This window comes from Pristiophorus japonicus, chromosome 1 (assembly GCF_044704955.1).
Source record: "Pristiophorus japonicus isolate sPriJap1 chromosome 1, sPriJap1.hap1, whole genome shotgun sequence".
Classification (NCBI taxonomy): domain Eukaryota; kingdom Metazoa; phylum Chordata; class Chondrichthyes; family Pristiophoridae; genus Pristiophorus; species Pristiophorus japonicus.
Genome location: NC_091977.1, coordinates 418462952 through 418488964, shown reverse-complemented (window position 1 = coordinate 418488964; position 26013 = coordinate 418462952). Strand labels below are relative to the sequence as shown.

The 26013-nt window shown below is 42.9% G+C and overlaps 1 protein-coding gene across 2 annotated transcripts in view; it reads right to left on the bottom strand.

Moving 5' to 3' along the window:
- The window catches only part of atp6v1h (ATPase H+ transporting V1 subunit H), a 145541-nt gene that overhangs the window by 38574 nt on the left and 80954 nt on the right, over nt 1-26013 (bottom strand). For both annotated transcript variants that reach the window (XM_070875768.1, XM_070875777.1), the window contains exons 8-9: nt 18588-18685; nt 8791-8983 (exon numbers count right to left, since the gene is read on the bottom strand). In XM_070875768.1, coding sequence (XP_070731869.1) covers nt 8791-8983; nt 18588-18685 — 291 coding nt within the window. The remainder of the gene's footprint in view (nt 1-8790; nt 8984-18587; nt 18686-26013) is intronic.

Genomic DNA, 26013 nt, shown 5'->3' with positions numbered 1-26013 from the left:
GCCGCTTAGGAAATCCCCACGGAAAATTGCCCGTGGGAGCGGATCAGCTGCCGTTCGGTGCCAACAGCTTTCCCCTGCCGGAAGCTGACTGTGGCTGGGCGGCGCGTCCACCCTTAAAAAGGGGGAAAGGTGCACTGCCGCCTTTTTATTTTAATTATTGGGCAACTCAGGTTGGCCAGAGAATGGCGACCATGGGTTCGGCCAGGCCACCAACAGGCAGTCCGGCACCCCCTCTTGGGTGCTGGACCACTGGCCCGGCCAAAACCCTCCCTGGTGGCCCAGTGGGTGCCACTAATGTGGCTGCAGAGTTCGCAGCGGCCCTCCCCTTTAACTGATGGGGAGGGACGTTACTACACATCAGCATGGCTTCGATGATGCGTACCGACGTCTGCCCTGCTCCCCACGCACTTCCGCCCCACCGCAACCAGACTTCACCATTTGGATAAAATAAAGTGCAAAGAGCTGAATTTCACTCTACTCCTTGCCACATGAATTAGGGCAGAGAAAAAAGATTGGTGAGTGCACACTCTTTCGGTCGGATTGTAATTTTGGCCCATAACTCTTTCTTTCTCCACAGATGCTGCCTGACCATCCAACTACAAAGATGGCTGGTTTTGATAAATTCTTAAAATAATTGTGAGCTAATAGGAATGCTTGCTAGATTTTTTAAATCTCCAAAAAGGAGATATTTCCATTTAAGGAGATATTTCACAACTCAAGAAAAATATATTCCAGTGAGGAGGAAAGGGTGCAAGAGAAAAGATAGCCATCCGTGGCTAACTAAAGAAATAAAGGATGGCATCCAATTAAGAACAAGGGCATACAAAGTGGCCAAAACTAGTGTGAGGACAAAAGACTGGGAAGCTTTTAAAAGCCAGCAAAGAACTAAAAAAAAATGATTAAGAAAGGGAAGATAGACTATGAAAGTAAACTAGCGCAAAATATAAAAACAGATAGCAAGGAGTTTCTACAGGTATATAAAAAGGAAAAAGGGTAGCTAATGTAAATGTTGGTCCCTTAGAGGACGAGACCGATGAATTAGTGATGGGGAACATGGAGATGGCAGAAACTCTGAACAAATATTTTGTATCAGTCTTTACGGTAGAGGACACTAACAATATTCTGACAGTGGATAGTCTAGGGGCTTTCGGGGTTAGAGTTAGGGTGAAACTTAACACAATCTCAATCACTAAGGAGGTGGTACTCAGTAAGATAATGGGACTAAAGGCAGATAAATCCCCTGGACCAGATGGCTTGCATCCTAGGGTCTTGAGAGAAGTAGCAGCAGGGATTGTGGATGCAATGGTTGTAATTTACCAAAATTCCATGGATTCTGGGGAGGTCCCAGCAGATTGGAAAACTGCAACTGTAACGCCCCTATTTTTAAAAAAAAAGGAGGCAGACAAAAAGCAGGAAACTATAGACCAATTAGTATAACAGCTGTGGTTGAGAAAACGTTGGAGTCCATTATTAAAGAAGCAGTAGCAGGACATTTGGAAAAGCAAAATTCGGTCAGGCAGAGTCAGCATGGATTTATGAAGGGGAAGTCATGTTTGACAAATTTGCTGGAGTTCTTTGAGGATGTAACGAATAGGATGGATAAAGGGGAACCAGTGGATGCGGTGCATTTTAACTTTCAGAAGGCATCTGACAAGGTGCCACATAAGAGATTACTGCACAAGATAAAAGTTCACGGGGTTGGGGGTAATATATCAGCATGGATAGAGGATTGGCTAACTAACAGAACAGACAGTCGGGATAAAATGGTTCATTCGCTGGTTGGCAACCAGTAACTAGTGGGGTGCCGCAGGGATCAGTGCTGGGAGCCCAACTATTTACAATCTATATTAACGAGTTGGAAGAAGGGATTGAGTGTAACGTCGTCAAGTTTGCTGACAATACAAAAATGGGAGAAAAAGCAATGTGTGAGGAGGACACAAAAAAATCTGCAAAAGGACATAGACAGGCTAAGTGAGTGGGCAAAAATTTGGCAGATGGAATATAATGTTGGAAAGTGAGAGGTCATGCACTTTGGCAGAAAAGAATCAAAGAGCAAGTTATTATTTAAATGGAGAAAGATTGCAAAGTGCCGCAGTACAGCGGGACCTGGGGGTACTTGCTCATGAAATACAAAAGGATAGTTGGCAGGTACAGCAAGTGATCAGGAAGGCCAATGGTATCTTGGCCTTTATTGCAAAGGGGATGGAGAATAAAAGCAGGGAAGTCTTAATACAGCTATATAAGGTATTAGTGAGGCCACACCTGGAATACTGCGTGCAGTTTTGGTTTCCATATTTACGAAAGATATAATTGCTTTGGAGGCAATTCAGAGAAAGTTCACGAGGTTGATCCCGGAGATGAGGGGGTTGACTTAATAGGAAAGGTTGAATAAGTTGGGCCTCTACTCACTGGAATTCAGATGAGAGGTGATCTTATCGAAACGTATAAGATTACGAGGGGGCTTGACAAGGTGGATGCAGAGAGGATGTTTCTACTGAAGGGGAAGACTAGATCTAGAGGGCACGGTCTTAGAATAAGGGGCCACCCATTTAAAACAGACACGAGGAGAAATTTCTTCTGAGTTGTAAATCTGTGCAATTCGCTGCCTCAGAGAGCTGGGACATTGAATAAATTTAAGACAGAAAGAGAGAGTTTCTTAAACGATAAGGGGATAAGGGGTTATGGGGAGCGGGCAGGTAAGTGGAGCTGAGCCCATGATCAGATCAGCCATGATCTTATTGAATGGCGGAACAGGCTCGAGGGGCTGTATGGCTTACTCCTGTTCCTATTTCTTATGTTCTTCTGTAAAAGGAGGGCATAATTAAAAAAGTGAAATCTTGCAAAAACAACGCAGAACAACTTAAATATGTTGTCTAATTCAGTAGTATTCAAATTTTGACCCACAGACCATATGTGGCCCACAAATACTGGCAACTCGGTTTTTACCTGGTATTTCTTACTTGTTGGTGTGTCCTGCAAATGTTATGGGCCTAAGGGTTGGTGAATAAGTCCTAAATAACACCAAGTTCTGTTGATATATGCAGATATATCCAAATTAATGGGAACAGAAATTTATCATTAGGTGGCTATGAAGATACTATGATGTGCACCTAAACAGTTCATAAAGACAGAGCTTGCACATTCCTGATCTAATGCATTTTGAAGTGTCTAGGCAACCCCCTCAAATTCAACTACTCCTCCTAGTTTGATGATATCTATGAATTTGACTGGTTTGGATTGTTACAGAATTCAAGTCATAATGTAAATTTAAAAAAATAGTGGATGCTCCACAAAGAAATAGGAGGCAGCCATTTAACCCTTCAAGCCTGCTCCACTATTCAATATCATGGTTGATCTTCTACCTCAACTCCACATCCCTTTTTTTCCCTTAGTATCCAAAAATCGATCGATCTCTGTCTTGAATATACTCAATGACCGAGCATCCAGAACTCTCTGGGGTAGAGAATTCCAAAGATCCATAAACCTCAATGAATAAATTTCTCATCTCAATCCTATATGGCCGTCCCTTTATTCTGAGACTGCGGCCTCTGGTTCTAGACTCTCCAGCCAGGGAAACAGCTTTCCAGCATCTACCCTGTAAAGCTCCTTAAGAATTTTATATGTTTCAATGAGATCACCTCTCATTCTTCTAAACTCTAAGGAATATAGGCCTTATAGGACAATCCTCTCATCCCAGGAATCAGTCTAGTTTTGTTGCACACCCTCTAAGCCTTAGTTAAGGAGACTAAAACTGTACACAGTATTCCAGGTATGGTATCGTTTCACCAAAGCCCTATATAATTGCAGCAAAACTCCTCTCATACTGCAATCCCTTTGTAATAAAGGCTAACATACCATTTGCTTTCCTAATTGCTTGCTGTACCTGCATTTTAATTTTCTGTGATTTGTAAACAAGGACATCTAAGTGTCCTGAAAAGGCTAACATAAAAGGGAATCCAAATGTCTTCTATTGGCATATAAATAATAAACAGGTAGTAAGATAGTCAGGTTTGGATGATTAGGGGCCAAAATGGAGACCTACACATGGATGCAGAGGGCATAGCTGTGGTACTAAATGAGTACTTTGCATCTGTCTTTAGCAAGGAAGAAGATGCTGCCAAAGTCAGTGAACAAGGAGGTAGTCGAGATACTGGATGGGATAAAATCTAATAAGGAGGTGGTATTAGAAAAGTTGGCTGTACTTAAAGTAGATAAGTCACCAGTATAAAATGGGATGCATCCTAGGATGCTGAGGGAGGTAAGGGTGAAAATTACTGGCCATAATCTTGCAATCTTCCTTAGATATGGGTGTGGTGCCAGAGGACTGGAGAATTGCAAATGTTACACCCTTGTTCCAGATTAGCCTGGAAATTGTGGTCGGAGACTTGCCATCCACCCACGTCTCCAAAACGCAAGAAAGGTACGCGCTTACCTGCTGCCTCAGGAGCATCGGCCTCTTGCAGTCTTGGACCTGTAGGCATACGCCTGCGGAAAGATCCACGGATCCTGCAGCACATGCGGCTCGCAAGCGTCTCTGGGATCACGTGGGCCAGGCCAAATCAATGACAGAGGGAATTCTTAATATGCTTTTGGGGATTCCATTTACGTACAGAATCCCCATAACCATAATAGAAATCATCTAATACATACAATTTCATAACAAAAAATTATTACGGTTCCAAATTAATTAATATACCATTTAATTAAACAATTAAAATTTAATTAAAAAAACATTTTAACTGGGACAAAACTGGCCTAAATTAATTTTATATGTAAGTGAATGTTTAAACCATGAAAAAAAAATTGTAACATTTATTTAAACCTTTATGCTGGTAAAATAAGACTTGAGGCTGAGGCAGAAGAAATTATTATGGGGAATAAAGAAATGGCAGAAACGTTAAATAAATATTTTATATGTGTCTTCACAGGAAACAATGCTAAAAGCAGACCTAAAATGGTGGGGAACCAAGGGTCTAATGAGGGTGAGGAACTTAATGTAATTAATATAAAAGAGAAAAAGTACCAGAGGAACTAATGGGACTAAAAGCTGTCAAACCCCCTGGACCTGACGGCCTACATATCTAGGGTTCTAAAAGAGGTGGCTGCAGATATAGTGGGTGCATTGGTTTTGATCTTACAAAATTCCATAGATTCTAGAACAGTCCCAGCAGATTGGAAGTTAGCAAATATAACACCACTATTCAAGAAAGGAGGGAGAGAGAAAACAGGGAGCTACAAGCCAGTTAGCCCGACATCAGTCATTGGATTCTAGCATTTTCCCATTGTTAAAGAAGTGGTATCAGGGCACTTAGAAAATCATAACATGATTATACAGAATCAACATGGTTTTATGAAAGGGAAAGGGAAAAGGAAAATTTGACAAATGTATTAAGAGTTTTGTGAGGATGTAACCAGCAGGATAGATAAAGGGGAGCCACTGGATATAATGTTTTTGGTTTTCCAAAAGGCATTTGATAATGTGCTACATAAAAGGTTACAATACAAAACAAGGGCTAATGGGATTGGAGGTAATGTATTAGAATGGATAGAGGATTGGTTACTAGACAGAAAACAGAAGGGATTAACGGGACTTTTTCAGGTTGGTTGGCTGTAACTAGTAGGGTGCCGCAAGGATCAGTGGGGGGGGCCTCAGCTATTTACAATCTATAATTAATGAGTTAGACGAAGGGACTGAGTGTAATGTATCCAAGTTTTCTGATAATACAAAGCTCGGTGGGACACTAAGCTGTGAGGAGAACACAAAGTATCTGCAAAGGAATATAGATAGACTAAGTGAGTGGGCAGTAAGGTGGCAGGTGGAGTATAATGTAGGGAAATGTGAGGTTATTCACTTTGGCAGGAAGAATAGAAAAACAGAATATTTTTAAATGGAGAGAAACTTTGGTGTTGATGTTCAGAAAGATTTGGGTGTCGTGCAAGAAACACAGAAAGCTAGCATGCAGGTACAGCAAGCAATAAGGAAGGCAAATGGCATGTTGCCATTTATTGCAAGGGGGTTGGAGTACAAGAGTAAGGAAGTCTTGCTACAATTGTACAGAATCTTGGTGAGACGAGACCTGGAGTACTGTGCACAGTTTTGGTCTCCTTATTTAAGGAAGGATATACTTGCCTAGGAGAAGGTGCAACTGAGGTTCATTAGATTGATTCCTGGGATGAGAGAGCTGTTTTATGATGAGAGATTGTGTAGAATGGACCTATGCTCTCTGGAGTTTAGCAGAATGAGAGGTGATCTCATTGAAACATAAAAGATTCTGAAGGGGATTAACAGGAAAGATGCTGAGAGGTTGTTTCCCCTGGCTGGAGTTTCTAGAACTAGAGAGTACAGTCTCAGGATAAGGGGTAGGCCATTTAAGACAGATGAGGAGGAATTTCTTCATTCAGAATTGTGAATCATTTGGAATTCTCTGCCCCAGAGGGCTGTGGATGCGGAGTCTCTGAATATATTTAAGACGGAGATAGATAGATTGAGAGTCTAGGGGAATCAAGAGATATGGAGATCAGGCAGGAAAGTAGAGTTGAGGGTGATGATCAGCCATGATTTTATTGAATGCCGGAGCAAGCTCGAGGGGCTGCATCGCCTTACCCTGCTCCTATTTCTTTTGTTCTTATGCCTGCTTTTACCGAAGATCAATTTCCAGTGGATGGGTACGATCTGTCAAGGAGAAACTTGACAGATCGCAAGTTCCGAGATTTTGCATATAGCATGCTGAAACCCGGAGCTTGGGGGGCAATTACGACGGCGTACGCACATAGGCCTATAAAATCCAGACCATTAAGCTTGAGGTACAGCAATGCAGTGAATGGGAGAACCTCGCAAGGTGGAATTCGGCTTTGTGGGCAGTTTCTGGCGCCTGCGGCCCTATTGGGGTGAGGGACGGACAGAATCTGGAAGTTTTTAAGGGAGTCTCACCCTGGACACTGGGAACAGCAGATGTGGAAGTACTGGAGAGGATACCAGTATGTGGGGGGTTGAAAGTCCTACGCTTGCCATGAATACCTTATTAAGCACAAATTGCACTTGGTACCCCTAACCTTGAAATATTCCTTCAATCATTCTTTAAGGCAAAGTAATCATTACATCTAATCTATCTGAAAGATGCATTTACATATTACACCAAATCTAGGCTGCATGCTGGCACATCACTGTAGATCAAGACAACTACAACCTCTGCTTGCCCATAATAAAACCAAATGTGCACAGGCAGGCTCCACCCACCCCCCCGCCCTCCTTTTCTTGTCTACTAACCCTGTATGAGGTTGAAGACTTGCACATTCTGGAGAGGAGTCATAAGTGATGGAGCTGGCAAAGTAAGAACAGGCTCAGCTTGGCATTTGTGCTAACTACTGTCTACGATCACCTCCTCACTGTTCCCCTATTTACTTTCTAAACACTGGGTTTTAATTAGAAACATAGAAAGTAGGTGGAGGCTATTCTGCCCTTCAAGCCTGCACCACCATTCAATAAGATCATGGCTGATCATTCACCTCAGTACCCCTTTCCTGCTTTCTCTCCATACCCCTTGATCCCTTTAGTGGCAGACGGATGGACTGACCCGTCAGAAATCGCCCCCGGACTGGAAGTGGTGGGAACGTGTTTCCACTTATCTGTTTTCCTGCCGCGTCGGGCACGGGCCAACCCTTTTCTGTCCCCCTCGCAGGAGTGGCGCCAGTTGATGCCACTGACAGTTTTCCTCAGCAGGGAGCTGTCTGTGCCTTGGCAGCACGTCCACCCTTAAAGGGGAGGCCGCGCTGCCAACGATTCCATTATATTTATTTTTGTCGACCGACTACCAGATGCCTGGCCACTGGCCCAGCCAAAACCCTCCCTGGTGGCCCTGTGGGCCTAACTGAACTTTGTGCAGAGCTCGCAGTGGCCGTCCCCTTTAACTGAAGGGGAAGGACGTTGTGACTCGTCAGCATGATGCGACAGGTCCACATTGCACAGACGTCATCTGCGCCCCGCTGATGACTGGTCGGGGCGGCCAACCTGCTGGAAGAGCATTTCCGCCTCAGCCGCCACAACTTCCGCCCTGACCCAAAAAAAAATTCTATCAGCTGAATTTCTCAGCTATCTTCGGGTTGGGGCAGAGAAATCTATTATTTTTTTTTAAATGGAAGCTGCTTCCCGTTTCGGGCGGGAGGCAATTTCGGCCCAAAGGTATTTAGTTCCAGAATTATGCTGAGAAAATTGATAGGTCGTTAGATAGTTATATTTTGTGTAGGAGAAAGTATTTGGTCTATGAGTATGCATTACTCCCTCCCTTAGAAGCAGGTGCCCTGCAGCATAACCTATGTTTTTATTCAGCAAATGAAACAATATCAATATTAAGTAATCTCCAAAGCTTTTAAATGTGAATTAGGATCAATAGGGGCAGAGTACAAGACCTTACTAAAGATAGCAATTTTGCTACCTTCATCATGTATTTATACTCCACATAGTTTATGATTTTTTTAAACATTTAATGTTGACATTGTTTCATTTGTTGAACAAAGCTATAACTTAGGTACCAGTTTATCCTAAGACGGCAATCCATACAAAAGGAATTTGAAGACACAAAGATCTCTCCCAACGCCTCATTCTGGAACAATTTTTGAAATTGACACGAGACCAAGTAGAACAACTTTCACTAGCTGATTGTCATGGCTGAGCACATGAGTGACCAAGATATGTATTTCATAACCCATATGACATTTATTAAGAGAGAAACCTAAAGTTTATATTATGCCAATAGTGCCATCTAACAAGATCATGTATGCATGTATACATACCCTAAACGTTGCCAAGATGATTCTGGTGACTTTTTCTTTCACAGATTCCTGAAGAATATCTGATAAAGCTGGAACAATGTTCAATCTGCGTAGATATTCGCACAGTTGTGGACTGAAGGCCAATAACCAGAATGAGAAGATCATCTGGTACTGCAGCTGGAAGCCACATTTATTGTTTATAACGGCTATGATGCTGTTGGGAAAGGGGGGGGGGGGTGAGAAAGTTGTAAAATAAACTTTACCATTCTATTTAAAAAAAAATACAATTGTACTTTAAATCAGAAAATATAACAAACCATTCAAAATAGTTTCCAAAAAAAACAAGAACCACAGTATCTAACCTTTCATTGAAATTGTATGAACAAGGATCAAAACAATTAAGATTTGTAATGCAGAAACAAGAAAAAGATTGTTAAAACAGTCAGCATGTTGAATTGAAAACGTTACTGAATCAAGTATTTCATCCACATTCAAATCATTTCACATATTTCTTCATCAGGGGTTTGCAATAACTAGTCTTGGGTCCATCCACATTTTGCACCACTTACCTTTGCATTTGTATGCAGTAGCAATCTCAGCAAGCCTACACTGAACAACAAAGCAATTATAAACATTTTAGTCTAATCTTTGCCAGAGCTTTCTTCTAAAAAGGACATGTGGTAACCCCATCCAAATGGAATGAAAGATAAATTCTCAAAGATTATGGGCCCAAGTTTCCACATGATTTGCGCCTGATTTTTTTTTGGAGCAACTGGTGGAGAATGGACTATCTTAGAAATCGCAATTCTCCACATTTTTTTTTTCTGCAGTTCTAGTCAGTTAGAACAGTTCTACTTTGGAACAGAATTTTTTCTTCAAAAGGGGGCGTGTCCGGCCACTGACGCCTGATTTCAAAGTTTCCACAGTGAAAACATGCTCCATTCTAAGTTAGTTTGGAGTAAGTGAAGATTTTTGTAGAACTGAAAAAAACCTTGTCTATACATTAAAAAAATCAGGCGCAGGTTACAAATTAGGCATCCTGAACGAGGTGGGGAGGGGGGGGGGGGGGGAGGGAAGTCATTAAATTCTACAATAAATCCTTATTTATACTTATACAAATATTATACAAATAAATCCAACCTGAATAAACATTTATAAGCAAAGAAAAGATTAAATAAACCATCTTCCTACCTGTGTGAAAGTGCTTCAATCAGCTCAGCGGTGTGGCGTCGTTCCCGCAAACGGTAGGGAGGGAGGGCGGGGCAGTAAGCAGCCAGCAAGCAGCCTTCCACTTGAGGTGGAAGCCTTACAGTCAGCTCAGCGGTGTGGCGTAGTTCCCGCGAACGGGAGGGAGGGAGGGAGGGAGGAGGCAGCCGTTCCCGACGGCGGGCGGGGGGGGGGGGGGGGGGGAAAAGGAGGCAGTGAGAAGGCTGCAGGAAGCCTCAGAAGTTGAGCAGCCATTCCCGACGGCAGGGGCGGGGGGGGGAAAAAAGAGGCCGTCGGGAAACGGCTGCCTCAACTTGAGGCTTCCTGCAGCCTTCTCACTGCTGCAAGAAGCCTCAGTGCTGATCATAGAAGGGCAATGTGCTTTTATTAAAAAATGTTCAAAAATTAAACAGCTACAAAGAACTACAAAAATGGCTGAGTGCCAATGTTTCCTTCACACTGCGCGTGCGCGAACGCTCCAACGCACAGCGTTGCCGGCACGAAAAAAACGAATTTAAATGGTACCCGCCCCCTCCCACTTACAAAATCGGCGCGAGTGGTAGGCTCCGCCCCCCCTGGGCACCGCGCCAAGCAGACATGGAGCTGCAGGGCGCTCCAGAATCGCGCGTTTCTTTTCAGGCCCCGTTTTTGGCGCGAAAAACGGGCGCCCAGCTCGGAGGGGCGCCCGTTTTGTAGCGTGTGGAAACTTGGGACCTAAAAATGAGAAAGTTTGTTATTGGTAATCAATCTTTAGAACATGGCATTTTCAATGATTTTCCCCAACCTGTTCAAAGATTTTATCAAAAATGTAATAGGATTAGTTTCCATTTACACACAAATAGAATAAAGCTTCAAAAAGAAATGAGGCTTCTCAAAAGCCTAATGAGATGTGAGTAATTAGTTACTAAAATAATTCTTGGTTTGAGAAATATGCAAGCTCAAACCATACTTTGAGAATTACCAATCTTAGATATTAAGGCAAATAATTTTGACAAGGTTTTAAACTCATTCCTTACTCTTCAATCCAGGAATGATTTTAGTAAAATTGGATGACATGACAGAATGCAGCTGGGAACAACTGTAACAAGGACGTGTTTAATGAAATTGATCCTTGTAGCAGCTGGAAATAAGAGGGAGTGAGAGTGAACCGATCGAGGCAGCGGGTGGAGTCCAGCATGGCCGGAGAGAGGATGATAAAAGCCCCGAAGTTGCAAATGCCGGTAGTTTAGGTTATTATCCTGGGTTTGCGGTGTACACTAACTGTTTATGAAGCATCCCCGTCCAACTGCCGGACTATTCCTCGCCTACACTCCACCAACCTAACCCGCTACAGAGAATCCACCTACAAGAACTAAAATCTTAATTTTAAAACTAAAATCTATGGTTCCTGTTTGTTTCATGCTGTCTTGTAGCTAATTACATCTGGAGCGAGCAGAGTGGAACAGCTGAGGGGATTTGCATTGATCAGGGCTTTGATTTTTATTCACAAACTGTAACCGGAGCAAGTGTGTGTAGGTATAAATAATAGTGAACAGAAAAGGACCTGTTTGATGGGACAATGTGTAGAGAGCTTTACTCTGTATTTGAAACTGAAACTCCCTAGAAACTGTATCGGAGTTGAAACTGTCACAGGACAGGAGAATGGAGAGCGTCAGTTCAAATAATCGTGGGACAGAGAGTGGAGAGCACCAGTTCAAACTGTCGCAGGAGAGCGCAGACAGCGCCAGTTCAAACAATCACAGGACAGGGGAGTAGAAAGCACCAGTTCAATCAATTGCAGGACAGAAAGTGGGATCAACAGTTTTGGAATAATTACTTCTCATTGTGCCTTTTGATCTACCGGAGAATTGATTTAATGAATTAATGAGACAGCTTTTCAATTACTCAAGTTCTGATTTTAAATTTACTTATAATTAATCTATATATCAATTTTGTTTTAATAAAATTGATCTGGAGTATACCAATTCTATTATTGTGGAATCATTATTGTAGTATAGGTTGAGCGTCCGAAATCCAGAAACCTCGGGACCGAAGGCCGTTCTGGATATTTCCAGATTTTGGAACATCTTTGCCTGGGCCAAGGTAGGTGGGGTCGGGCAGCCAAGATTAGGGGGCGAGGTCGGTCCGCCGAAGGGGGGGGGGGCGAGGTCAGGCCACCGAGGGCCAGGGCGAAGTTGGGCCACCGAGTCCTTATTTCGGAACATTTTCCGGTTTCCAGACGACCCCGCCACGGATCGGCCTAGTGTCCGGATTCCAGAACATTTCAAATTTTGGAACTCCTGATTTCGGACGCTCAACCTGTATTTTCTATTCACCATGTAAATTGAGTTTTTTCCCCCGTGTCTATACGCGTGGGTATTTTGGCTGCTGCTTCAGACCCGAGCCATTCACTTCTATTTTCCACTTCCTCCTCACACTTTTTCTTTTCTCTATCCCTCCCTGAGCAGTCTCTCTTCTCGTCATTCCACCTTTCATCTCTCCTCTCTCGGATACGCTGTCCTCTCAAATCCCTACCCCAACCGTTCATTACTCTTCGACCTTCCTACTCTCCTGCTGCAGTCCCAGGCTCAACACTCTTTTAGACAAGCCTGCAGCATCCCACTGTGCCTCTGAAGGGCCCACGTTGGCACTCATCACTGTCTCCTCACGAGCAGCTACCTCAACTGTCCCATCCTACTCTCTCACCGACATGCTGTCCAGCTTGCCCAAGGGGGGCAAACTTTGCCAATCATCTCCCCCGTCCAACTCATCCCTCCAAGCGCTGACTGTGTGTATGCTGGCAGTGGATCAGCCATCACAGATCCTCTCCGGATCTCCTTGTAGAATGTCCGTTCACTGCCGAACAAGGCCCTTGCCATCCATGAACTTATGGATGATTGCATCAACATCATGGCCCTGATGGAAACTTGGTTGAGGGATAACACATTACCTTTAAATGAAGCCTCCCCGCCTGGTTATACCTTCTACCACTTGCCCTGGCCAGACCGCTGTGGCGGCGGCGGTGACTCTCATCACCAAATCACACCTGGTCTGTCCCCCTACTCCTCCAGCACTTTCTCTTCCTTTGAACATCTCACCTTTATTCCACCCCTTATTTAAAATTCTCATTTTCTACTGCCCACTCTAGTATGATAAAAACATTTTTAGCACGGATATATCCGCACTGCTTCCCTCCCTCAGCACTGAGCGACTTCTCATCCTCGGTGATTTCAATCTCCATCTTAATTCATCATGCTCTCTCGCTTGAGTTCACTACCCTGCTGTCCTCCCTTAATCTCTCCTTCCATGTGAATTCCTCAACCCATATTCACGGCCACCCCCTGGACCTTGCCATCCCTTGCAGCCTCTCTATTCCTACCGTGTCAATTACAGATAAGGCCATTTCTTTGTATCGCTCTCCACCCACATCCCCCATCCCCCACCCAACCCTACTTCCTTCTGCATTCGCCCCTGAAAAAAAAACTCCCCAAACTCTCTTACAATTGCACTTATCAACTCCAAACTGTCCAACCTTTGGCCTTCCTTTTACCATGACATTTCTGCAGCCACCGATCTACTCAACCGCACCCTCACCACCGCCTTTGATGCCCTAGTCCCTATTAAAACCATTACCCTCTCTCATCCTGGCCATTCTCCCTGGTACAGCTCTCATCTTCGCTCCCTCAAGTCCAAGGGGCGCAGACTTGAACGGATGTGGTGGACAACTGCTTTAGCCATTCACTGCCAGATCTGGCTGGACCACATAAAAGCATTACTGGGTCCTACTCTTGTCTGCAAGAACTACTGGGTGTTATCCTTGCATTCTCTCTCCACCACACTCACCAACAAGTGTGAGGAGCTCATGTGCTTCTTTGTCTCAAAGATTGAGACCATCTGATCAGCTACCCGAGTTTCTTTCCTTACCCTAGCCCACTGGGCCAAACTTCCTGAGGTTTCCCCCCTGTCCTATCCCTGTACTCACATCTTTCTCGAGTTTCTCTGATCTCCCCTCTTGACCTCTCCACACTCATCTTGTCCATGAGACCAACTTCCTGCTCCATTGAACCTATTCCCACTAAATTGCTGACCACCTAATTTCCTTTTTTGGCTCCCATGTTAGCCAACATTGTTAACTGTTCTCTCTCCCCTCAGGTACTGTGGATATCTGAACAGAATATATGGAATTAAGGACAGTAAAGTAAACGGGATATATGAAAATGTATAAGCCATGGAAGAATAGCTGGGAGAATGTCAGATTGCAAATAGTGCAACATCAGCATAGCTAACAGTCTTTCTCAAGGTTTCAAGTCACTAAATCCTGCCAATAACATCTAATTGTAACATGAAATAAATCTGCAGAATTGCAAGGTTTCAGTTAATAGTCACACCACTAGATTGAAACATTTAGAGGCAATACTTGAGCTTTCAAGAAAAAACATCTCATATAGATTGACTAATGAGTGACTGAGTTAGACTGTCAATCCAATTGTATTTTGTTATCTGATTTCAAAACTGTATAACTGTTGACACTTTACGATGTAATTTCACCTATCCGCAGGGAGTGTGTACGCTCTATCCAGAGAGTATATCTTCTGTCTGATAGGTCTTACAGGCCGGTAATAAAGACTGCTTTGTTCAAAGCACAAGAGGTATTCGACTCAGTAATTTTACTGAACCAGATTGAGGTAAAAGAATCCAGGAATTTACAGTACTGTACCCCTCTCCTTTAAATCGGCGGTCATCACCCCTCTCCTCAAAAAATCAACCCTTGACCCCACTGTGCTTGTTCGCTACCGCCCCATCTCCAACTTCCCTTTCAAGTCCTTGAACGTTTTGTTGCCCGCCAAATCCGTGACCATCTTTCCCGGAACTCCATGTTTAAGACCCTTCAATTTGGTTTCCATCCCTGTCACAGAACCAAAACGACTCAGTCACAAATGACATCCTTTGTGACTGTGACAAAGGTAAACTATCCCTCCGCCTGTCTGCAGCCTTTGACACAGTTGACCACTCCATCCTCCACCGCCTTTCTACCATCGTCTAGCTGGGTGGGACTGCACTCGCCTGGTTCTATTCTTATCTATCCAATTGTAGCCAGAAAATCTCTTGCAATCGCTTCTCTTCAATTAAATATTGGGAAGACCGAAGCCAGTGTCTTTGGTCCCTGCCACAAACTACATTCCCTAGCCACTGATTCCATCCCACTCGCTAGCATCTATCCAAGGCTAAACTAGACTGTTCAGAACCTAGGCATTATATTTGACCCTGAAATGAGCTTCTGGCCACATATCCGCGGCATGACTAAAACCACCTATTTCCACCTCCGGTGTGAGGAGGACACAAAAAATCTGCAAAAGGACAGACAGGCTAAGTAAGTGGGCAACAATTTGGCAGATGGAGTATAATGTTGGAAAATGTGAGGTCATGCACTTTGGCATTAAAAAAATCAGAGCAAGTTATTATTTAAATGGAGAAAGATTGCAAAGTGCTGCAGTACAGCTGGACCTGGGGGTATTTGTGCATGAAACACAAAAGGATAATACGCAGGTACAGCAAGGCCAATGGTACCGTGGCCTTTATTGCAAAGGGGATGGAGTATAAAAGCAGGGAGTCTTGCTACAGCTATACAAGGTATTGGTGAGGCCACACCTGGAATACTGCGTGCCATTTTGGTTTCCATATTTAAGAAAAGATATAATTGCTTTGGGGGAAGTTCAGAGAAGATTCACGAGGTTGATTCCGGGGATGAGGGGGTTGACTTATGGAGGAAAGGTCGAGTAGGTTGGACCTCTACTCATTGGAATTCAGAAGAGTGAGAGGTGATCTTATCGAAACGTATAAGATTATGAGGGAGCTTGACAAGGTGGATGCAGAGAGGATGTTTCCACTGATGGGGGAAGACGAGAACTAGGAGGGCATGATCTTAGAATAAGGGGCCACCCATTTAAACCAGATGAGGAGAAATTTCTTGAGGATTATTAATCTGTGGAATTCGCTGCCTCCGAGTTGTGGAAGTTGGACATTGAATAAATTTAAAAGACAGAAAAAGACAGTTTCTTAAATGATAAGGGGAGCAGGTGGGGAAGTGGAGCTGAGTCCATGATCAGATCAGCCATGATCTTATTGAATGGCTGAGCAGGCTCGAGGGGCCGTATGGCCTACTCCTGTTCCTATTTCTAAATGTTCTTATGTACATTGGCTTCTGGTTAAGCAATGCCTAGATTTCAAAATTCTCATCCTACTTTACAAATCCCTCCAAGGCCTCGCCCCTCCCTATCTATCTTTGTAACCTCTTTCAGCCTCTCAACCCCACGAGATGTCTGCGCTTCTCAAATTCTGCCTTCTTGAGCATCCCTGATTATAACCATCGGTGGCCATGACTTCAGCTGCTTGGGCCCCCAAGCTCTGGAATTCCCTCCCTAAACCTCTCCATCCTCCTTTACGACGCTCCTTAAAACCTACCTGTTTACCCAAGCTTTTTGTCATCTGTCTTAATTTCTTCTTGTGGCTCGGGGTCAAGTTTATCTGTTGTCTTATAACACTGGTGTGAAGCGCCTTGGGTCGTTTTACTATGTTAAAGGCGCTATATAAATAAAATTTGTTGTTGCTCTCCAGCCCTTTCCTTCCTCAGCTCCTTGTTCCAACACATCTATGCTACAGAACGTCTGAATCAAAAAATTCTCCCTTGTCTGTGTACTGCTTAATATATCAAGGTGCTTCTCTAGTTCAGTAATCTGCTCAAGTGTAATGACTCGATGATAATCAGTGCTACTGTATTCATTTTGCAACCTTCTCATTTACACATCATACTTCATAATACAAAAGTAAGGGATTTGGCAAACAGCAAAGAAGTCTGTAAAAGACTTCAGCAAAACGTGGATAGGCAAGTAAAACAGGTAGCATGGTAATAGATGCAACAAAATATGGAGAAGTGTGAAATCATGCATTCTGGGAGGAAAACAAGGAATAGAAATATAAACTTAATGGAAAGATATTGCAGGGTATGGAGGAAGAGAAATAGCTAGGAGTACAAATAATAATTCTTTGAAAGAGAGTACATGCCGATAAGCCATAAAAATGTCATGAGCAAGTGCAAAAGGAAAGAGGTTATAACATATTTGGAAATGGTCAAGTAAAGTCAAATTTAAAGCTGTGTGTGTAGTTTTGGATCGCCTAATATAGAAGGGACATTAAGACCATCGACATTGTACAACACAGATTTAGATGATACCAGAGATGACTACGGGAGCGTAGAAGGCTAAAAAGAGTTTGAATAAAAAAATTTTAAATATTGAAAAATTTTGATAGAGTGAATAGGGAAAAACTATTTGCTCTGGTCGGGAAGTCAGTGAAGAAGTGACATAAATTAAAAACCACCACTAAAAGAGTGAGGAGAATTTAAAAAAAAATTTATGTAGTGTTGTTGGAGCACGGAATGCTTTTCCATTGGGAGTAGTTGAGACAGAGACCACTGCATCTTTTACAGGAAGAGTAGATAAGCGCAAGATGATGTGACCCAGGGCCATGGGAAGATACCACTGTGTGGCATCACCATTCAATATTCCTTCACCCTTCAGCTCAAAATGTTTTTGGCTTGTACGTTGCTGGAAGTGCAAGCTGTTAATGAGGGCAACATGGCATCTGGGACCTTAGTGAACAGGACCAGCGGTCCTATCTCCTAAACTGATGCAATTTAAGGATTGAGAAAGAAACAGAGAGATGACGGAGAAGAAGGGTGAATTAGAGTGGATGAAGTAGAGTCAAATCAGAGGGGGAAAGAAAAGACAAAGGAAAAGAAAAAAAATCAAAAATTAAAAACTCTCCAAGAATTTACGACATGCAAGAATGCAACTAGAGTTTGAATTGCTCACTTTCTGGGTGGGAGAGGTTGATTGGCAATGCATTGCCAATTATGTTGTTAAAAGCATGTTAAGTACAAACTTTCTGCGGCGAGGCAAGTGCAAATCCAGCAAGTTCCTAAAAATAATGGGGAGGTTGCGGACGAGCTGGCATTTGTGTGAGGCAAATGGGGGAGCGGCGTAAATCAACCAGCAAGTTTCAGCAATTTGAAACTCACCATCACTTCATCTGAATTTGCTGGCAGATTTGTGCATTATTCATGGGGTGCTTTATTGGCTCGCTGTTATTTTTCCAGCAAGATTTGGGCAATTACATTCCTAAGCAGGTACAGGATTTATAGAATACTAAAGCTCTCAAAAGTAACAAGTAAAGCCTTGCTTTCTTGAAGATGTCCACTTTACAACCACTTTTTCTAAATTTGTTAATTTATTTCTCCCAAAAATCAATCATAAATCTACAAAGGGAATTTCAAATAAAGAAGCTGAATATTTTTTTTTTAAACTGTGGAAAATTTGTAACCCTTCATGGGTAGATAAGGGAAGGATGACAAACATCAGACAGAATCTTTTGAAAGAATTATGAACCAAACTATGGGGCCACCCCCAAAATTGCAAAGATAACAAATTGCCAGCTCAATATGAATGTGTTTTCCTCCAGTGATCCAGCTGCAATATATCTTCTCAAAACATTAATTATCCTGGAATATCTAAAAGCCATAATAGAATACTTGAACAATTTGCATGGAACAAATTAATGTGCCTAGAAATTCTTACCAGTTCACCCCATCAGCTTCTACCCAGGCAAACCGGTATTCATTGATTCTTAGCATCAGCTGCAGACAACCTGCTACACACTGCACATATTGGGAGCTCTGAAATTAAAAGAAAATAAATTAACATAATGCTCATACCATAGGAATAGGTGTAGGCCATTCAGCCACTCGAGCCCGTTCTGCCATTCAATGAGATCATGGCTGATCTGCGATCTAACTCCATATACCCACGTTTGCCTCATATCCCTTAATACTTTTGGTTAACAAAAAGCTATCCATCTCCAATTTAAAATTAGCAATCGATCTAGCATCAATTGCCGTTTACAGCAGAGTTTCAAACTTCTATCACCCTTTGTGTGTAGAATTGTTTCCTAACTTCACTCCTGAATGGTCTGGCTTTAACTTTTAGCCTGTGCCCCCTCCCCCACACAGTACTAGAATCCTCAACCAGCAGAAATAGTTATCTTTATCTACCCTATCTGTTCCTCTTAATATCCTGAAAACTTCGATCAGAGCACCCCATAACCTGCTGCAACTGTACAGGGTATTGATGAGGCCGCACCTGGAGTACTGCGTGCAGTTTTGGTCAAGGAAGGATATACTAGCTTTGGAGGGGGTACAGAGACGATTCACTGGGCTGATTCCGGAGATGAGGGGGTTACCTTATGATGATAGATTGAGTAGACTGGGTCTTTACTCGTTGGAGTTCCGAAGGATGAGGGGTGATCTTATAGAAACATTTAAAATAATGAAAGGGATAGACAGGATAGAGGCAGAGTTTGTTTCCACTGGTCGGGGAGACTAGAACTAGAGGGCACAGCCTCAAAATACGGGGGAGCCAATTTAAAAGAGTCGAGAAGGAATTTCTTCTCCCAGAGGGTTGTGAATCTGTGGAATTCTCTGCCCAAGGAAGCAGTTGAGGCTAGCTCATTGAATGTATTCAAATCACAGATAGATAGATTTTTAACCAATAAGGGAATTAAGGGTTACGGGGAGCGGGCGGGTAAGTGGAGCTGAGTCCACGGCCAGATCAGCCATGATCTTGTTGAATGATGGAGGAGGCTCAAGGGGCTAGATGGCCTACTCCTGTTCCATGTTCTTATGAATGTTGGAGATGTCCAGAACCAGGGGTCACAGTCTAAGGATAAGGGGTAAGCCATTTAGGACCGAGATGAGGAGAAACTTCTTCACCCAGAGAGTGTTGAACCTGTGGAATTCTCTACCACAGAAAGTTGTTGAGGCCAATTCACATAATATATTCAAAAAGAAATTAGATGTAGTCCTTACTACTAGGGGGAATCAAGGGGTATGGCAAGAAAGCAGGAATGGGGTACTGAAGTTGCAGGTTCAGCCATGAACTCATTGAATGGCGGTGCAGGCTCGAAGGGCCAAATGGTCTACTCCTGCACCTATTTTCTAAGTTTCTATTAACAGTATAAATTCTAGGGAACAACCCTAATTTGTGTACTCTCTCTTCGCAACTTAACTCGAAGTCTGGGTATCATTCTGGTAAACCTATGCTGCACTCCCTCAAAGGCCAATATATCCTTCCTAAGGTGCCTAGAACTGCTCACAATACTCCAGGTGTGATCTAACCAGGGTTTTGTACAGCTGTAGCACAACCTCAACCCCTTGCACCCTAGTCCTCTAGATATAAAGACCAGCAGTCCATTAGCCTTTTTGATTATTTTCTGTACCTGTTCATGACATTTTAATGATCAATTTACCTGAACCCCCAGGTCTCTTTGGACCGCCACTGTTTTTAGCTTTTGACCATTTAGAAAATACCATTCTATCCTTTTTAGATCCAAAGTGGATTACCTCATTTGCTTACATTGAAATCAATATGCCACAGTTTTGCCCATTCACTTAATCTAACAATATCCCTTTGTAATTGCATTCTTTCATCTACACTGCCTACACCACCATCTTAGTGTCATCAGCAAATATGGATATATGACTTTCCATCCCATTATCTAAGTCATTAATAAATAGTTGAATAGTTGAGGCCTCAACACAGATTCCTGCAGGACACCACTAGTCACATCCTGACAATTTGAGTACCTAACCATTATTCCTACGCTCTATCTCCTGCCGCTCAGCCAATTTCCTAACCAAGTCAATAATTTCCCTCAGTTCCATGGGCTTCTACCTTAGATAGTCTTCGAATTTTATCAAATGCCTTCTGGAAGTCCATATAAACAATATCCAGACATTCCGCTATCCACTGCTTTAAACACCTCTTCAAAAAAATTCAATCAGGTTTGTCAGGCATGACCTACCTTTCACAAACCCATGCTGGCTCTCTCTGATCAACTGAAAATGAGGTGTTCAGTCACCCTAGCCTTAATTATAGACTCTAGCAATTTCCTGACAAAGTTAGGCTAACTGGTTTATAATTCCTCGGTTTGCCTCTCTTGCCATGCTTAAAAAGTGGAGTGTTTTGTAATGAAGTTTGTTTTGTGGATCATTAACTTTTTTTTAAATTATAAAAATATTCCTTGATAGCCGACTATCAGCAGCCCTGCACCTTTACAGTTGCAAGAAAAAAAAAGTTAACAAAAAAGAGCGTAATCTTTTTTAAATTATCTATTAGGACAATTTCTCAATTTCCTGAGCACTTTACAATATTCATGCCATTAAGGGGGGGGGGGGGGGAAATCAGCACACATCAATGCATAGCATGTCTTCATTCCAAGGGCTTCAATTGTGTAGTAAAGCATCTCAGTTACAAAATGTTGAGTTTGCACCAGATACTCTCTTGGGTTCAGTGTCACAAGTCATTCTTGTAAGGGGACTCCATGAGTAGGAGTATAACTAGATATTATGCAAGAATGGTTTCAAAAAAAAAATATATGTTTTAGTTCCTGGGATGTGGGCATGTCTGGCAAGGTCAGAATTTATTGCCCATTCCCAATTGCACTTGTGAAATTGTTGGTGAGCAACCTTCTTGAACCGCTGCAGAAGCAGTTTGGTACAACTGAGTGACTTCAGAAGGCAGTTAAGAGTCAACCACATTGCTGTGGGTCTGGAGTCACATATAGGCCAAACCAGGCAAGGACAGCAGATTTCCTTCCCTAAAAAGAACACTGATGAACCAGATGGATTTTTACGACAATCCAGTACGGACACTAGCTTTTTATTCCAGATTTATTTAATTAACTGAATTTAAATTCCCCAGCTACCGTGGTGGGATTTGAACTCCAGGTCATCAGTCCAGACCTCTGGATTACTCGTCCACTATGCTACCGTACCCTAATGATAGTATGACCTAAGGCCGCCATAATAAGAGCCCTCAATTTGTATACTGGATTCTGTCATCCCAGATGTGCCCCATTCTTTCAAAAAGTAAATTGATAAGCACTCAGACAAGGCCAATTGTAAATCTGAATTATTTTATTTTAAATGCAAAACTGAACTTGAAACCGTAATCAGTGATATTTACCCATTGCCCATCATTCCTTGCACCAAAGATAATAAATTAATCAAATGTTATTTTTGATATAAGCTTACTTTCGCTTTACTCAGCAGTATCACTGAAGTGTCTGGCTCTTAATTAGAGATAGTTATCTGCCTTTCTTACTGTTTCAAACTCAAATGTACTGAAGACTGACTTTTTGAGGGCAAGGGTAACCAAAAATGTGGCCTCTATTCCTCCACCAAGTCTGTTGAGGACTGGTTCATGAGGGTGGCAATTAAACTACCAGCTTGGATCAGAAACCTCCTGTTTGGCTAGGCCTACTCTGTATGCCATGAATGAAATCAATATATGCAAAACATAAAATGGTGCAAATGCACAGGTCAGTCAGCATTCATAAAGAGGAAGGACAGATGATGACAGTGTGTACTTTTCATCTGTGGCAAGTAAAAATTTGGAGTGCCTATATCTGCATTATAGGTTTAAACAATACTTCAGTGCTAAAGGAGTATTGCATTGTCAGAGGTCTCAAATTTTGGATAAGATCTTAAACTGCGGCTTTGCCATTTTTGATTTAGTAGTTCAGATGTTAACGATCCCATGCCACTATTTGAGGGAAACCAGGGAACAGTCAACCAATACTGTTGCCAACTCTCCTCAAACACAGATCAACTGGTCACTTAACTCGTTACCATGCACAAAATAGTTGCTACATTTACCAACCTAACAGTTGCTGTAATTCAAATTAATTCACTGCATGCAAAACATTGAGGCAGCTGAAGATACGAAATTAATGCAAGCATTTCTTTCTCAGAGACCCCTAGAGGATGATAAATCATAGTACTACATGAGCATTAAACTTATGCAAGTTTAGAAATAATTTTTACCACACTACTTTCCTGTGTATCCCCTTTCTTCACCTCAAGAAAGTCTGCTCTTTTCTCCTCCTCTCCTCCCCTCCCCTCCCAGGAATAGAGCCATAAAGAACTGCATTCGACATTGTGACTGGAAAGACAGAGGGCAAAGGCAGGTAGAACGCAGATATGTGGCATACAGTTCTAGCGATGGCTTTAATTGCTGAAATTCATACTTGCCATGTCCCCAAAGAAGGAATCCTCCAAGACAAGATGTTCAATCTATGCCTTAAGGCTATATATGCCCCGAGCCATGCAACCTAGTCCTATTTATGCATATATATCTTATACAATGGCTTCTCCTGAATGAATTCTATAGTCTTGGAAGTTTGGAAAGGGCTTTTATAATACTGTTGCTTCATTAGTGGATAAATCCTAACTCAGAACAGCAACACCTGCTGGAATCAGCACAAGATATGTAAATTAAAAGGAAACATGAATTTATACTTTACATTTGGACCCCAAGGTTCTGTGGTACACAGACGCCCACAGAAGCAATAACTTGGGCATGCTTATGAAAACTCATCATGCATCATAGGCATTTTAACAGAGTTCTAATGACTAAGAAAATCAGTAATTTCCTGCAAAGGTACATTTTAAAGGTTCTGCTTCATTTTATATCTGCCATTTCATTAATTGGATTGGCAGTCATGCTTAGCACATAGCTGTCAATTATTAACAAAGCATATTTTGAACTTATGTCTACCTGCAACAGAAATTAAACTGCTACATTATTTATAATGCTTGAAGTCTTAGGCATAAGTTGCAGTAACTATCCTCTCCGCTTATCTTAGGTACTTGCATGTAGGTGGACGACAACCAGCTCTACCTCACCAACACCTCTCAGTCCCTCCACAGCCTCCGATCTGCCATGCTGATTGTCCTACATCCTGTATCAGATGAGCAGAAATTTCCTCCAATTAAATATTGGGAAGACCAAAGCCATTGCCTTCGGTCCCCGCCACCAACTCCATCCACCGTGTGAGGCTGAACCAGATCGATCTCAACCTCGCCATTCTATTTGATGTCAAGCTGAGCGTCCAACCACATATCCTCTCCATCACCAAGACCACCTAGTTCCGGATCATCACCCGTTTCCACCCCTGCCTCACCCAATCAGTTGCTGAAACCCTCATTCAAGCCATTATTACCTCCAGACTTGTCTATTCCATTGCTCTCGTGTCCAATCACCCACCACCACTCTCCGTAAACTTTAGCTCATCCAGAAATGTGCTGCCAATATCTCATCTCGCACCATGTCTCATTCAGCCATCACCTGTGCTCATTGATCTACAATGGTTCCAGGTCTGGTAATGCCGCTCATTTAAAATTCACATCTTCATGTTCAAATCCCTCCCTTGCTTCACCCCTCACTATTTTGAATGTCCTCCAGTCCTACAACCCTCCAATATTAGTGCATTCTTCCTTTTCTGGCCTCTTGTGCAGCTGCAATTTCCATCGCCTCATCACTGGCAACCGTGCCTTCAGGTACCTAGGTCCTAAGTTCTGAAATTACCTCCCCAAACCTCTTAGCCTCTCTCTCTTCCTTAAAACCTACCTGTTTGACAAGCTTTTGGTCACCGGTTCTAATATTTAGGTGTAAAATTCTGTTTGACAACGCTCTTTTGACGTGCCTTGGGATATTTTACTATGTTTAAAAAGGTGCAATCAGTGCAAGAAGTTGTTATTGTCTGTGCCCTGTATGGTCACATTGGCAGGGATTTCGCCAACAGAGGAGAGTTTGATGCGGGTGGCATTGGTGCAGCATGAGAAACCCGTTCTGAAGTGCAGTCCGCCCTCTCCCTTCAATCTTCTGTGGCTAGGACTTGTTAAGCTTGCCCTGCGGGTTTCCCCACCAATTAATTGGAACCGGGTACGACGTCATCTGATGACATGTCATCAGCCGGTTTTCTTAAAAGGGACCATGCTCAACTTTTTTTTGACGACAGTTTATCAGTCCTTTGCAGTAGCTCCTGCAAACACTGCTCAAAGGTGCACGGCTGCACCCAGGCTCGCAGAGTCATAGAAATCTACAGCTGGGAAAGAGGGCATTTTGGCCCAGTGTGTCCACGCTGGCCGACATCCCACTTTCCAGCTCTTGTTCCGTAGTCCTGTAGGTTACGTTATTTCAAGTGCACATCCAAACACTTAAATGTGATGACGGTTTCTGCCTCTACCACCATTTGAGGCAGTGAGTTCCCGACCCCCACCACTCTGAGTGAAGAAATCTCCCACCAATTACTTTAAATCTATGTCCCCTGGTTGTTGACCTGTCTAAGAGAAGTAGGTCCTTACTATCCACTCTTATATAGGCCCCTCAATAAGGTCTCCCCTCAGCATTCTCTGTTCTGAAGAAAATAAACCCAGCCTATCCAATCTTTCCTGTAGCTAAAATTCCCCAGTCCAGGCAACATCCTCATAAATCTCCTCTATACCCTCTCGTGCAATCACATCTTTCCTGTAATGTGGTGACCAGAACTGCACGCAGTACTCTAGCCATGGCCCAGCTAGTGTTTTATACAGTTCGAACATAACCTCCCTGCTCTTGTATTCTATGCTTTGGCTAATAAAGCCGAGTATTCCGTATGCTGCCTTAACTACCTTCTCTACCTGGCCTGCTACCTTCATGGATCTGTGGACATGCACTCCAAGGTCCCTTTGATCCTCTACACTTCTCAAGTGTCCTACCATTTAATGTGCATTCCCTTACCGGGTTAGCCCTCCCCAAATGCATTACCTCACACTTCTCCATATTGAATTTCATTTGGCACGGTTCTGACCACCTCTGATATCTTCCTGCAGTCTACAGCTTTCTTCATTATCAACCACGCAGCTGATTTTAGTATCATCTGCAAACTTCTTAAATCATACCCCCTACATTAAAGTCTAAATCATAGAATCATAGAAATGTACAGTGCAGAAAGGCCATTTCAACCCATCGTGTCCACGCCGGCTAACAAGAGGCTATCCAGCCTAATCCCACTTTCCAGCTCTTGGTCTGTAGCCCTCTAGGTTACGGCACTTCAAATGCACATCCAAGCACTTTTTAAAAATGTGGTGACGGTTTCTGCCTCTACCACCCTTTGAGGCAGTGA